At 42.3% G+C, this 16867-nt stretch overlaps 1 protein-coding gene across 1 annotated transcript in view; it reads right to left on the bottom strand.

Annotated features, from left to right (window-relative positions):
* LOC126416024 (heat shock protein 68-like) overlaps nucleotides 1–16658 on the bottom strand; it is an 82043-nt gene extending 65385 nt beyond the window's left edge. The window contains exon 1 of the mRNA XM_050083478.1: nucleotides 15152–16658. Within this exon, the coding sequence (XP_049939435.1) occupies nucleotides 15152–16582 (1431 nt within the window). The 5' untranslated portion in view covers nucleotides 16583–16658. The remainder of the gene's footprint in view (nucleotides 1–15151) is intronic.
* Nucleotides 16659–16867: the final 209 nt, after the last annotated feature.

Genomic DNA, 16867 nt, shown 5'->3' on the forward strand with positions numbered 1-16867 from the left:
TGGTTGTCTCCTGTTGGAAGGTGTTCGGTAGATGGGTGCGATGTGCTCGTACAATATTGTCTTGAACCCATCGCTCAAATTTTGACTGCAGATCTGGACAACGTGGTGGGGGTAACCGTCTCGATACTGCACAACGCTCAATTCAGCCGCGAGAACGATAAAAGGCGCCCTACGTTCGTATATGATACCTACAGACCCCATAACTCTGTTCTACGACAAGCATCAGATGTCTGACAAGTCATACACTTGTCGGTGAAGAGAATACAACGCCATCGCCTTAACACAACACAGAAAACAGCCATACCCTACCGCTTTACTCGCGGTGCTTTGGAATGGCTTGTACGGTTCTTGCTAATGCGGCTAGATACTTCATGTCGTACATTACGTAACTAAAAGCCGCGGGAGTATTTAATATGCAGCCACGTAAGTTACTAACGTATCATGTACACGTACCACCCAAGTGTCGTGAATCTTGTTAATAATATTTGACAAGATCGATAAGACTGAATATTGGCAGCGCTCTTTATTCGAGTACAATGTTATACAATAAAGCCATATGTATGTACATTATTTTTCCTTTCTGAGTCCATGAAGATAAATAAGTTGAATATGTATACTTGTTCTTGTTTGGGACTAGAATTCTGAGAATATTTCACGTCAGTCCCAACGTACATCACAAATCATTGTCACTAAGTCGGTAACATCTGACATCTATCAACGACGATGTTATTACTGCAGGTATTCTTTCTGAATAGCAGCTAATAAAGAAGCCAGTAATCACCACTAGCACTACACAGCACAGTCGTTGATACCAAGATAATAAAAGTGCTTCACAATCTATACAGAAAGAAACAAAATAATAGCACTTTCTTGCAACAACAGTAGAAACTCATAGACCCTACCTACGTTGATTGCATTTACGTTTTAATCACAGAGAGGAAAAACATGAAGTTGTGACCCGTATGAGGCAAAAGCTCTGCGTAGCGCACGTGCGTAGACTCTCACATCAGCAGTCTCATTTTCCCTTCATAGTTGATGGCAGCCTGACAGGATTGCGCTGCCAAATGAGATGGAGAAGAGCCAAAACCGGGTTACGACATTAACTCGACGTCTAGGATATTACGTGCACACGACGGTAGACTGTCGAATGAGAAACTTGCTTATAGAGTCACATGCGTCCAATTCTGTACAGATTCTGATAATTCTGAGCCATTTGTTGCTGTTCCCTTTAATACTCACGAGAAGGTTATATTTCAAGCATTTTTGAGAATCTTCAAGAAATTACATCCTCCTATGACGCACAGCAATAGGAACTAAGAAAGATGTATTTTACGGTATATTATTTTCGTTTCAAAATCTAATATTTACTGATGAGCCAGCACATTACTCCTTGTTAATAGTGTGTTGGTGCACCTTTGGAGCGAAATACGTAAGTTAATCTGCGTGGCATGGATTCCACAGTAACTTGGTATGATTTTTTTCTAGATCTCTACTCACGGATCAAGTATTTTGGCTTTTGAGTGTGGAGCTCGCGCCCAACGGCATCCCACATCTGTTCCGTCGGCTTCACATCAGGCGAATTCGGTGGTCAGGGTATCAGTGTGAGTTTACGGTCATGATCGACTAACCACTTTAGCATGAAAAGTGGCTTTTGACATGGGCAGTTAGCCTGCTGGAAGATGACATCGCTGTCGCGGGAAAGCTCAATCATGGAAGAGAGGTAGGTGGTCCGCAAAAATATTTGCGTAATCCACATTCGTCATGGTGCCTCAGATTATTCCCACAGCTCTCACGGAATATCACGTGAATGTGATCTATAATTCATAAATTAAGACTGCCCTCACCAGTGTGTGTCTGTTTCGCCTGGATGACGGCGTGTTCGGACACAATCATCACCTTGACGTAACAAGCAGCGTGGTTCGTCGAAAGAGGCAACACGTTTCCATTGATACACGGTCCAAACTCGATGATTCAGTGCCCACTTCAGACTTAATTAACTATGTAGTTGGGTCAGCGTGGCGACAGTTTGGGACCGTCTGCTGCGGATTCCCATGTTCAGCAATGTCTACTGAACGCCGTGGTAAGAAACACTAGTCCCTGCAAGAGTACCAGTATTGCAACTATGACGTCAGATCTATTACAAATCGCTTTACAGAGAGGGAAAGCCTCCGATCTGCAGTTTCTGTGATTAGGCGCGGATGTCCCACGCCTTGTCCCCCCCCCCCCCCCACCTCTTCCCCTACTCGTGGTTTCACCGCCCATTAACCACTTTATCTAGATGCTCACAACACTAGCACGCGAATAGCCGACCTGCTTTACAATTCACAAGTCGACCTTGCTTCGCTTGTACACCATCCTTATCGGACTAAGAGTGCGCGATGTCAGAAGGTGGCATTCAATACCACGGCGAGCAGTGGCAATCATTTTTTGAGTATTTAACATCAAGTACTAAGATGTGAGAAATGTTAGATTTTGTTAACGAGAGAACGCCTACGCGATTATGAGAGAAACTTGGAGTTCCACGACATAGATTCCACTATATGGGAGACAGGTTTCTACGAACGGGCATGAAGACAGGATACTCGTGAACCTTTAAAGACGAGTTATTTCAAAAAATAATCGTTCTGTCAAACGGACATACACCAACGTTTTATCAGTTTTACGAAAAACAGAGCTGAAACTTCATATTAAGTAAAGACAGAACTCTTACATTTTTATGTCTCTATCAGAGATTTCTGTCGCTGTTAATATAAAACTTACGAAAGTTTCCCAGCTTACGATGAAAGTGTTCATGACGTAAAAGGAGAAGATACTTGCGTTTGATAGAAGTATCATCTATATAGTACCTGTTTATAAGAGCTCTTAGTGCTTTATTAATTTTGTGAATTTCTGTCATAATGCCTGAAAGGTGAATGATACAATAAACTTCACTGAACTCAACACTATACTATATGAAACCATAAAATGTGGAATACATTACATGTATTCGCAGTTGCGAATATGGACAACCATTAGCTAAATGATGGAATGTCGACAGCGAAAATTTGTTCCAGACCGGGATTCGAACCCTGATTTCCCCGCTTATCATGAGCGATAGCTATACCATTAGAATATCCGAGCCATAAGGAGGATATCCTGGCTGGAGCCCGGCTCTGACACAAATTTTAATTGCCATCTTTCCATCATACAGGTACTGGTCATCCATATTAGTAATTGTGAATATATTTAACGTATTCCATAACGCCTGTGGCACAACGCAAGCACTGCAACATCATACAATCTATGGAAGTTATAAAAGACACTACGTTAGATTATTTAGTTTTTATTTTATTTTTTTTTATTTACACGTCAAGTTCCGTAGGACCAAATTGAGGACCAAATCTCCAAGGTAATGGAACGTGTCAGTACATGAAATTACAACATAACAGTAATAACAGATGTTCACGAGCACGAAAAATCAGTCTATAAGTTTAAGCAAACGCTATCAACAACACAATAATATCAGCTTAATTTTTCAAGGAACTCCTCGAGAGAATAGAAGGAGTGACCCGTGAGGAAACTCTCCAGTTTCCTTTTGAAAGCTCGTGGATTACTGCTAAGATTTTTGAATTCGAATGGTAGTTATTGAAAATGGATGTAGCAGTACACTGCACACCTTTCTGCACAAGAGTTAAGGAAGTCCGATCCAAATGCAGGTTTGATTTCTGCCGAGTATTAACCTAGTGAAAGCTGCTTATTCTTGGAAATAAGCTAATATTGTTAACAAGAAATGACAGTAAGCAATATATATATATATATATATATATATATATATATATATATATATTGAGAGGCCAGTGTCAAAATACACAGACTCCTGAACAGGGGTCGACAAGAGGTTCGTAAACTTACACCTATTATTCCCCTAACCGCCCGTTTCTGAGCCGAAAATATCCTTTTAGAATGGGGAGAGTTACCCCAAAATATAATACCATATGACATAAGCGAATGAAAATAAGCAAAGTAGACTAATTGTCGTGTCGAACGATCACTCACTTCTGATACAATTCGAATAGTAAAAATGCCAGTATTAAGTCTTTGAACAAGATCCTGAACACCGTGATCCGAATATTGCTCATTAATGTGGTGGATCTAATAACAGATATAGCCGATGGTGCCTGGACTCAGTGTAAATCAATTGCTTTATTCAAAATAGTTAAATAAAGAATTTCTGAATGTAGTGTAAAATGATGTATGTACACTAATAAGTCAGAACATTAGACCACCGACGTACGTCGATATAAACCCGTCCAGGCGATAGCAGTGTCACCTGGCGAAGAGTGATTGCTAATGAGACACACGCACGTTGCATGTAGCATCAGTGAGCGAACTGTCCGTGTGTAGAATGGGGAAGGCGCGCGATCTATCTGAATTTGACCGAGGACAGATTGTGATGGCCTGGAGGCTCGACAAGAGCGCTTCGGAAACTGCACGACTTGTAGGGTGTTCGAGGAGAGCTGTGGTGAGTATCTCGAAAACGTCGTGAAACCAGGGAGAAACCACGTCCAGACATCGTGAGTTTGGGGTGGCATCCCTCATTAGAGATGTCGTAGGCTTGGCAGACAGGTAAAACAGGACAGCGAACTGTGGCAGATCCAACATGAGATTTTAACGCTGGGCAGAATGCGAGTGTGTCTGAACACACAGCGCACCGAACACTCCTAATGAGAGGCCCCCGCAGTAGACGACCAATGGACGTGGCAGTGTTAACACCACGACATCGGCGACTATGACAGATGTGGGTGTTTGGCCATTGGCACTAGACGTTGGCGCAGTGGCAGAGCGTTACAGGGTCTGACGAATCACTATACCTTCTACATCATGCCGATGGGAGGGCGCCAATCCGTCGTCTTCCAGGCAAGCAACTCACTGACTTACTGCAGGACGGAGACAAGCTGGTGGTGGCTCCATTATGCTGTGGGTTACACTCACGTCGGCATCCATGGGTCCAGCAGAGCTCCTGCAAGGTACCATTACGGCCAAGGAATATCGTACACTGTTTGTAGACCACGTACACCCCATCACGACGACCATGTTTCCCCACGGTAGTGGCAGTTTTCAGCAAGCTAATGCTCCATGTCACAATGTCAGGAATGTGACCCCCTCCTCGGAATTTACGAGAATTAGGTGACTTGTGTGTTCAGATGTGGTGCCATATCCCTCCAGTGATCTACCAAGGCCCCATTGCTTCCATGACACGACGGGTCTCCGCTGTTATCCGTGCCAATGCTATTAGATAGGTGGCCATATTGAGCTGGCTGATTAGTGCTTTTAGGGAGAGGATGACTAGTCGTGAAAGTACCTAAGTATAGAGCATTGTATGTAGTATATACGTACATAATAACAAATACGTTTCTACAAGAAATATTTCGGCTAACTGCATCTCAAACAGTTACTTTCAAAGAGACACAGTAGAGGGGTAACTCCTAGTTCTGGTATTTCCTCAGTTTATCTTATAGCATGAGCAATAAGTGTCTCTGTCATCCGTACTTCACACAACGTCAGATGAAAACTCTGCCTCTGTTGCTTATAATGAGATAACAAACAGTGTTGAACCATTTTTATTGAAATACTCAAAATTGTATACAGGAAAGGAAGAGGTGGATAGAATCCACATAACATAAACTTCGCAAGATGAATAATCTTACAACATACGAGACGCCAAATGATGGAGGTCCGTATCTAGATTTTAACATCTCGTTGACTTGTGTTTATTGGAGGCGAAGTAATAGCTTCAAAGTGTGATAACAGTCGGCCGTTGCTCGCTGAAGACTCTTCTAGGCATTCACACAAACTTAAGAGAAACTAGAGAGAACCAAATGTTGCATCACTACTCCAGAGTTTTAAGGAATACCCCTACGTTACTTCAATCTCTGCTTATTTAGCTTCAAGCAAAAGAATTATAAATCGAAAGTGGAACAGACCTAAGTATCAACTATTAAAGTGGAAAGAAGGAAGAAAATTAGATAAAAATATTATGAGAAAAGTAACAGTGACAGAAAAGTCTTGGAACCACGCCAGTTGACACACATGATAAAGAAGGTAACCAATACGAGAAAATGAAACGCCCATCATTGACAGAATAACAAAGACACGAAAAGGGTGAAACATGCTGTCCCAGAAGGAACAGGAGAGGGAAGAGCAGAAAATTAAAATGGGATAAACACACCAGAACTTAGATTATTATTTGATTTAACTCATAGCTGATCTTCTCTCTTTAGATATCTCCACCACCTAAAGGTCCTTACCAGCGCGCACAGATTCCAAGTGGTAGGTGTCCCATTGTCTAACACCTTTATGATGTGACACGCCAGCTGGCGCTGAAAAGTTGGCATTGAAATCTACCTGCTGGCGCCAAAGCGAACTTTCGCTTTTCACTGGAAGCATAACCTCACTCAGCTGGATGACTGCTTACAGGGACCCACCGAGCGAGGTGGCGCAGTGGTTAGACACTGGACTCGCATTCGGGAGGACGACGGTTCAATCCCGCGTCCGGCCATCCTGATTTAGGTTTTCCGTATTTCCCTAAATCGCTCCGGGCAAATGCCGGGATGGTTCCTTTCAAAGGGCACGGCCGACTTCCTTCCCCGTCCTTCCCTAATCCGATGAGACCGATGACCTCGCTGTCTGGTCTCCTTCCCCAAAACAACCAACCAACCAACAGGGACCCACGTAACCTAATTAAAATACAATGCATTTTCTGTCTGCGTCAAGCGCTCTGGTATGTACCAGGAACATTTTCAATTTCCTTGTATCGTTGATACCAAAACTAATATTTGTTTGTGTTAATGTACGAGCCTCTCTAATAGAAATTATTCTTTCTTGAAACCTTACTCCAGCATTACAAATCTGGTTGTTGATGATTTACGTCCTGTGCTCCGGTGTCCACAAACCATTAGAAGAAAAGGTGATAGCACAGGTGGGCCGCTCACCAGCGAGGAGCCAGCAAAGCATATTATGAAATCTTAAATATTGCTACTGCCTCAGACAACATATTTTTCCCCAAAACCTATCCACGACCACAGTGAAATGTTCTTCTGATTTTTATCTCTCGATTTTATCATATTGGAGTGATGTACTGAATCCCATGATCAGGACCAGCTCCATTAGGACATGGTCTTACGTTCAGGAGGCTTAGCTAGTCCACTGTGATGAGCGATTCGGAAGACCTTTCGATGTCAAGGCAATGAGCAATGCGTTGTTAACGCTTGGATGTACAATAGGGGTCCTTCGACCAAGCAATGTTCCATGTTAGCAGTAAAAGTTCTTAAAGAAATTTTATTTTGTTTTGCTCTCTGCAATCCTTGGAAATGCAATTGACTCTCTCTACTAAAAACCTTATTTGGTGCTAATGAAATTAATTACTGCATGTGTAAAATACCGAAAGGGGTATTTTGGACTCCTTAATGAGCAAGTCATCTTTCGAATTGTTCATTTAACTTTGATCTGAATGGCACGCTATGTTGACAGTAATTAATAGTCGGCTCTCCTACGCTCATTGTTAAAATGTCAGAAGTACTAGGAAAGCTAATCATTTCTTTACTCCGAAACTGTTCCAGTTGAGCGTAAGTTTTAGTTTCACGAACAGAATAATTATGCAAGACATTCTTAGTCTTTACCTACGGAAAAGGATAAAAAATAACATATTCTGAAATCAAAATTTCTTGAATGACCTGAAAATGAAGTTCCCTTTATCAGGAATATGCCGGTGATTCAAAGCTTGACTGGCCCAGGGTAATGAACTCGCGTCTTCTAGCATTCCAAGTGAAGACGGATGACAGAAATTCTGATATCTTTATTGGCCTTCACGGGACTCAGTCGAGTAAACGATTGCCACAATGCAGCAGAACTCGAGCACACAATATTGTAAAAGTTCCATCAGAACCAGTAACATTTAATATAACTTTCACTCTAAGAAAGCATGCGAGCGCTTTAATTCGCAAAGAAAGATAGAGGGGACCGTGTATTGTACTAATCTAGAGCCTCTCGGTGTAGCCGCGCGGTCTTGGGCACCTTGTCACGGTCCGCGCGACTCCCCCCGTCGGAGGTTCGAGTCCTCCCTCGGGCATGGGTGTGTGTGTTCTCCTTAGCGTACGTTAGTTTAAGTTAGGTTTGGTCCAATAGGACATTACCACCACCACTAATCTAGAAGGTAGGCACATTGCTAATATCACTAAACAATTATCAGAACGTAACGTCTGAGGAAATGAATGCTTTTTTTGGAACACGATTGGACAAAACAAATCAGGGTTATTTCAGCCACAGTAAAGACACTAACGAAGACGTGGAAGGAACCTCAACGAACATTACAATGGATAATTTTTCCAAAATTTGCCATTATTCTAAGAATTATTGCAGGAAATTTACAATAATGCAAACCTTGAGACAAAATAACGTCGCAAGTCCACACAGAAAGAAGGTTCCCAGGTGAAGAGAAAATTTATCCTCATTGTCTTCTAGACTATTTGACAGTTGTAGGTTAAGTTCCCAGAAAAACAAAAGTGTCACAGTGCTCTGTTATTTACACAACAGTATCACGTATATGAAGGGCGCAAAAAGAAGACGGAAATAGTTTTACTCAAGAATAAAAGTTAATCAGGAGTGGACCTTCTTAGTCAGAAGTTACGTACATAAAAATGCAAGGAACAGTCGCGAAGGTAACATTTTGACATATGGAGAAATGTAATGGGTGTCGCGTCCATAAATGCTCTATGTTTATTTTCGTAGCAGCATCCCAATAACAAGGCAGCTGATCTGATAAAGAGACAGTTTTCCTGAAGGCAATCAGGAAAGAAGCGATATGATGTTATAAGGAGAGAAGAGTCCAACATCAAACACCTCGAAAAGAATGTTTACAAGCCATAGCACCCACCAGCAGGTGAAGATAGTCCGAACTCAAAGCTCACCAAAAATGATGTTACGTGTGCTCACATAGATCAGACAGAAGAAGTGATCAAAGACGCAGAAACGAAAAAAAAATACTAGCAAAAACAAAGTGTTATTGTTTGTGAGATTCAAGGGCATAACTTCTGATGTAAGCCCAATAAAACTGAAAGTTTGTTATTTTATCCATGTTGGGTCTTGCGAACTACGCGCCCATTAATGATAGTTAACGTTGTGGCTGGTTGAGTCATTCACAAAATAAAAGTCTGTGGCTTAATTTCAGAAAAATTATAACGTAATTTATGATATTGTATTTCATGTACTAAAATGAAGGTCAGAATATCATTATAATTGCTTTCTAACTAATTCTTTGCCACTAAACCCAACATTATTTGATAACATTGTTTTAACAAATCGGTTTTCGCATTTTTTCTGATGAAGGGGGTCTTATAGACAACTCTCATGTATTTCCGAGAGTCCAGCCACTCATGCATCCAAGGTTTAAAACTTGCTAGAACATGACAGTTTTTAGCAATAGACATTTATCACTTATAATACTAGCACGCCACATATCTACAGTCTGGTCACTACATGGAAGAATATTGCATCGTGATGATGGATGTTATCAACCATTTTCAACAACGTCACCTTGAGGCATCAGACCTTCCTACTACTGCGAACGTCAGATTTCAATTATAAACTTCTGTTGTTCGGTCTGCCTACTCTGCGGAACTCTCTGTGTTAATACTTAGCACTTATCGTAGTAAGAGTTCATTGATCATTGCGAAATGTCAGCGCTGTACCCCTTTTTGTTTTGTTTATTCAAGGTTACATTATTGTACCGCATTTCTGTTAAAATTCTTAATTTTGTGTTTTGACGACGTTCCTGAATTGACAACTGGGTGCTCAGCGTAGGCAGTACGGGTGTTTCTGAATGAACAGTGCAGCCTTAGCTTTTACACCATTAGATAACTTCTTTGCAAGGATGTGTAAACAAGACATTATTGTACACGAGGGTAAACTGTAAGAGGTTGCGCTTGTTTGAACAGACTGGCCTTCTATTCCGGAAAATTGAGACTTTAATAAGCATTTGGCGATCCTGATTTAGGATTCCCGTGCTTTCCTTAAATTACTTCAACCAAATTCTGGGATGGTTCCTTCTAGAAGCCTACAGCTAACTACCTGTCCCGACCATGTTAAAGTAAACCAATAAATATATGAATACCTGTAGGTATGAATTACAATTAAACGAAAATTAAAAGCAAGGTCACTATGTTAAATTTGTTATCCTGTTTAATTGGTTTATGACCAACTAACTTTCAACGGGTTGGCTATTGACTAAAAATGGTTATGAGCTTGTCGCTATCCCATAACTTTCAAAGTTATACTTCATTGTGAATTTCAGGAACTGAAAAAGAGATCGCTGTTTCCAGAGCTTGAATCTACTACGTGATCATTTCCAAATAACAGCATCACATGAAAGTATTGTAAAAATTTTATTTGTGTACAAATACAATAAAACTGTTGTACACGTTCTTGTTGTGATACGGTTTTCTTTGGATTACTCTTGAGCCAATCTAGATTTTTATTGTAGTGATTTGTCAATATCTTTATAAAATTTTTGTACACTTCTCTTCTATCCTTTATCTCCCAGAGCTTGTTCTCAGTATTGCGTCAAAGGCTCTAAAACACTCAACAGAGACAAAGTTTTTGTGCATTTCTCTTCTACCCTTTACTTCCCAAAGCTTGCTTCTCAGTACTGTGTCAAAGGCTTTAACATACACAACAGCGTAGGGGCTACCGCTCGAATCTCTTTGCTTTTTAGTAGTGTTCTTCAATATAAAAGCTTTTTTACTACACAACGTACGCCTTCACAAGACGGAGAGATGTGTTGGACATTCCCATCGCGCGGTCTACCATTACATTACTTTCATGAGTAACAGTATTTGTCTTCACAGATTAATCCACGCTACTGAAACAATAGAAATTAAAAGCATATCTACTGGAGCAGAACCCAGTGTAGCTTGTGACATGTTCTCGGAACACATATTGTTCATAAAACGCTACCACCTCAGATCCATCGGAATGTAATATTCGTTAACAATGTATCTAGTGAATTTAATAATAGTCCAACGCAGATTGTCTCAAACGTAAGCACTTAGTTCATGACTGAGCACTGTAGGCAAAGCTCTCACTGTTACGTAGCCAGTACTATATTGTATTTCCGTCACGGTACAAGGTCACAAGGAGTGTACTTATTTTCTAAAATTTCACGCAGTCTTTTAATGTCCAGGTAATATTGATAACAAAACAAGAATACAGAAACGCTGCATTCGTTACATTAACATCTGTACTATTAAAGAAGTCCACATTGACACTAACAGATAGAGAAGAAGTAATTTTCACGTCTAAACATCACTGATGAAAGTGATCTCCACAAGCATAAAAAGAAGACATATATATCATTAATGTAACATGTTCCCACTTGGTCTGATATGCCAGTTGTTACTTCATTTGCTTTACAACCAATTCGTCTCAAACAAATAATTGAGCTCGAGGACGTATTCGCTTTGCTAAGTAAGAAGTATTTTTGCGGGAACAATTTCAGTTTTATTTCGCGGCACAGTTAAATTTGACACGATTTCTGCTTTGAATTGCTCCCGCATACGAAAAACTTTATGATTATTTTTCTGAATGAAATTGGATTTCAGTAACAATACCTTTTCCATTTTCTGTAGTTTAAGATTTGTGGCGAGAAATTTTAAATACAACATCGGTTCTCTTTTTTCTTAATTTTAAGCTTCTGCAGGTAATACGGTCTTCTGTATAATCTGTACACAGTGACAGCTCAGTAATTTCCTGCTGTCACTCTTCCACTCAATTTATTTGTTGACTTGGTCGTGTTAAGACCGAGAGTGGGATTTATAATTCAGAATTTAAAGCGATTCCTCACGTCCACGTTTGCTCGGAAAAATTCCATCAAACACCCGTTAGACCGACTCTTTTACGGCACCCAAACGGAATACGACGAGCCAAATTAATCGCATGTGACATTCTGGGTGGGTTGTGTAATTGGCCTGTTTCACTGGAAACTGAAACATCACTTGGCTTCACATTCACAGGGCGTTGCATTCTGTGTGTCACAAGTTTACCACAGACTCCAGTTTGTTAGTTAAAATACGTCAAGAATTTCAAATTTAGAATATTTTTTTCATGGGATGCTCAAAAGAGGACCTTAAACTGCCCCTGACTTCCCTCCTTTATTACACTGGAACCATTAATCATCACTAAGGAACTTATTGAGGGCACAATAGTTAAACACTCCAGTTACATTATGGGGCTACGCAGCACCTACAACGACTTCTGTTTTCATTGTTTCTCTAAATCACTAAAGACGGTTACCGGAGCGATTACTTCACCATGAGATGAATAATGCCTACATCGAATTAGATGTAATGTTCCGTATCAAACGGCACAAATTTAATCCAAACTGTCTTTTTTATGCCCCAGAGAATACTGTGAAACATTTTGTTATTCAACACAGTGTGATTCATTTTGTTATGCATATAGCATCGAAGACTCCGGAACTAACACGTATGAATTTGACACAAACTTCCCTATTCCTATCTTTAATACATTACGACAACCACTGTAAGAAATGAATATGTCACAGTACTCTCCCTGTGTCCCCCAATCCAAAGCTTGTTGTAGACTCTGCCCTTTAGCTGAAATTCCACAAATGGCCGACAAGGAAGTGATTTGCAGATTGTACAAGGAAGACGAGATCGTAAGATAATTACAAAAGGAACATTATGTTCACTAAAGGGTACCACCAAGCCGAGTTTTTTTGCACAAGAGGATGTTGCACAATTCGGCTTCACCAAAATTAATAAATTAAATAGCCCAACTACGAACATGTAGAAGAATCACTCGAATATTTCCTGATAGGCTGTGTTCGATAAATCTCTTTTTCTACCGAAGTTACAGTGTCTGGAAAACATGTGTAACAGTTTTCATGATGTATCGATATCGGCTTATGTACCACGTACTACAAAAATTCTTTTTACTATGATTTAGTTTGAATATTACGTATACATACTGTTGAGGCGTTAGTGATGAGAATTCGAATAATTAATTTATAGGGTTGATGTATAATAAGCAGTGAGTACTGTTAAGGAAACACTTGGTTACAACACAAAAATTAACAACATTTTTTCGGACGAAATGCAACTGAATAGAGTAAATAATCTGTAAAAATATTCATTTATTGAAGATGTAATTGACAGTGTATTATATGACTCCGTTTATGAGTATCACAACAAATGTCTAAATTTTTGTATAACGTTACATGGTTATAAATTACAGCTTTACACGGTTTTAAAAACCTTAGCTAAAGCTTACATAACCGTTAGATTGCTTCACGTCTGTAGATGTGAATATAGAGTGAATTGTTGGTAGCAACAACTGCTTATGCGTTCAGCTTGCCTGTAAACATCAGTATTGAAACAATATCTACGCAGGTACTGGAACACTATTTAAGTAGAAAACGTACACTGTTTTCATTTGGCAAAACAGACTGCAAACCGTCCCTCCTACACATACACTCACAAATTTTAAGGAGGAAGATCATGTGCGCTCAACACATTAATTGTAGATTCGAAGCTCTTTTACGCACGGTATATATAAAGTGAAAATAAATTTTCGAAACTACCGCTGTTGTAACTGATGTGCTAGGCACTCTACAAAAATATTAACAAACAAAAATACTTGCATAAACTGCACGCAGTGGCAAAGTATGTGAATTTTATTATGACTGATATTGCTTCGTCACATACTTGACAGTATCCATATTTTGCTGATTATTGCAGACTGATGTTCGTGAAATAACAAAAAACACACGCACATAAAAAATCTATGCTCGAAGATGGTCGTCCGTTATGCAAAATGCATTGACTATAGTAATAACATGCGTGCGGTTTGTGACTGAGGTTAGCTTCGTATGTAATAGTTCCTCGTTTTAATCGCCTCTGGGCTTACAATTTATGAGATGGGTAAAAAGAAGAATGAGTAAATACCAAAAAAAATTGTTTTTAGACATTTAAACAGACTGTGACAACACGTGAAATCGGTAGACGTGAATTTGGAGCACGACCGCCGCAAATTTTGTAATTCTTAGAAATACTCGCTGGCAAGTGCCCTACTAAGTTACTTTTTTTTGCATTTTATTATTTGTATTTGGTCGTAACGGACGTCACATGAGATCCATTGAATTTCTTTGTTGATCCTTTCACTCAGTTTTTTATTACAGAGGCCAGCCAACTCTCTGACCGAACACGCACAGCCGGCCTCTGTGGTCAAGCGGTTCTAGGCGCTTCAGTCCGGAACTACGCGGCTGCTGCGGTCGCCGGTTCGAATCCAGCCTCGTGTATGGATGTGTGTGATGTCCTTAGGTTAGTTAGGTTTAAGTAGTTCTACGTCTAGGGGACTGATGACCTCAGATGTTAAGTCCCATAGTGCTTAGAGCCATTTTTTCGAACACGCTGATTTACCGTGTGGGCTGCTAACTGAGCTGCCCAAGCACGACTCACAACGCATCCTCGCAGCTTCACTTCCGCCCACATCTCAATTCCTACCATCCATACTGCGATGAATGGTGGTGAGTTGGGTAACTCAGTTGGCAAAGCTCTTTCGCACGAAAGGGTAAGGTCTCAGGATTGAGTCCAGCTCCGACACGCAGTTTTAATCTTCCAGGAAGTTCCATACCAGCGCACACTCCGCTGCAGAGTGAAAAATGCGTCCGAATACCACATTAATCGATAAATATACATTTTGAAAGAAATTTCCGACATTTGACAAATTACTGTTCATTTATTTCACACAACCGTGATTGCGGCTTTGTGGATGTTCTCAAGTGCATGTCGAAATGTTGCGATTTATCTGTTCTAAGTGACATGTCATCGTAGAAAAAACGTACCTCCTACCTTTTAACGGCGATGACATGCCAGTTAGACAGGTGATATACATCGTAACATTTCCACATGCAATTGAGATTGCCCATAAAAAAAGTCAACATGCAATTTAGAATTACCATTAAGCCGAAATCACGATTTTGTGGATAAATGAATAGTAATTTACGGTCATATAGTGGAAATTTCTTTCATAAAGTCATAGAGGAATGAGATCCTCCACGATAAAAGTATTGATTTACTATCTGCACAGGCAGGCCTACCTGAATCTTAGGAACGCCTCTGGGAGCAGGTGGGATGCCACACAAGTCGAACGTTCCCAGCAGGTTGTTATCCCTTGTAAGAGCGCGCTCACCCTCGAAGACCTGGACGGTGACAGCGGGCTGGTTGTCGGAATACGTCGTGAACGTCTGCGTCTGCTTGCAGGGAATGCGCGTGTTCCGTTCGACGATGTTGGTCATGACGCCGCCGGCAGTTTCGATGCCTAGCGACAGTGGCGTCACGTCCACCAACAGCACGTCTTGAATCTGGGAGCTGGAATCGCCGCTGAGGATGGCGGCCTGCACCGCCGCCCCGTAGGCCACCGCTTCGTCCGGGTTGATCGACAGGTTGAGGGCTTTGCCGTTGAAGAAGTTCTGGAGCAGGCTCTGGATCTTCGGAATGCGCGTCGACCCGCCGACCATCACGACGTCGTGTATCGCCGACTTGTCCAGCTTGGCGTCGGCGAGCGCCTTCTCGACCGGCTGGAGCGTCGACCGGAAGAGATCGGAGCACAGCTCTTCGAAGCGGGCCCGCGACACTTTGGTGTAGAAGTCGACACCCTCGAAGAGCGCGTCGATCTCGATGCTCGCTTCGGTGCTTGAGGAGAGCGTCCTCTTGGCGCGCTCGGCCGCCGTCCGCAGGCGGCGTAGAGCGCGAGGATTGCTGCGCAGGTCCTTCCGGAACTTCCTCTTGAACTCCTCGGCGAAGTGGTTCACCAGGCGGCTGTCGAAGTCTTCCCCGCCCAAGTGGGTGTCTCCCGCAGTCGCCTTGACCTCGAACAGTGAGCCTTCGTCGATTGTGAGCACCGAAACGTCGAAAGTCCCGCCGCCCAGATCGAAGATGAGCACGTTCTTCTCGCCGCGCAGATTTTTATCCAGGCCGTATGCCAGCGCCGCGGCTGTCGGCTCGTTGATGATCCTCAGCACGTTGAGACCCGCGATGGCGCCGGCGTCTTTCGTCGCTTGCCGCTGCGAGTCGTTGAAGTACGCCGGCACGGTGACGACCGCGTCGGTCACTTTGCCACCCAGGTACGCCTCGGCTGTCTCCTTCATCTTGGTCAGCACCATGGAACTTATCTCCTCTGGGGAGAACCTTTTCACCTCTCCTTTGTACTCCACGACGATCTTCGGCTTCCCTCCGTCGTTGACCACTTTGAACGGCCACTGCTTCAAGTCGCCCTGGATCTTGGGGTCGTCGTACTTGCGGCCGATGAGCCGCTTCGCGTCGAACACTGTGTTCTGCGGATTCATCGCCACTTGGTTCTTGGCGGCATCTCCGATCAGGCGCTCGCTGTCGCCGAAAGCGACGTAGCTGGGTGTCGTCCTGTTGCCCTGGTCATTGGCAATGATCTCTACCTTGCCGTGCTGCCAGACCCCTACACAGGAATACGTAGTGCCGAGGTCGATACCGACCGCTGGCATCTTTGGTGCCATGGCGTACGGGGTTCGCGAAATGTGCTATACCTGAGGATTGGATTGCTTCGCGCGATAGTCTGAAAGTACACGTGAGGGCTTCTTCGATGCCGGCTTTTATACGGCAGCTATGCAGGCGCAGTGCCACTGGAAGTTTCTGGATGCACCGCTCACGTCAGCGCGCTCCCATTGGCTGGCTGGGTGGAGTGCGGGCTATTTTCTGTCGCAAATGCAGGTGGGGGTCACAGAGAGGAAGGGGAAGAGGGAGAACGCGCGCACGAGAGTGCGACAGAGGCATGTGTTGTT

The sequence above is a fragment of the Schistocerca serialis genome, chromosome 1 (assembly GCF_023864345.2).
Source record: "Schistocerca serialis cubense isolate TAMUIC-IGC-003099 chromosome 1, iqSchSeri2.2, whole genome shotgun sequence".
NCBI lineage: Eukaryota > Metazoa > Arthropoda > Insecta > Orthoptera > Acrididae > Schistocerca > Schistocerca serialis.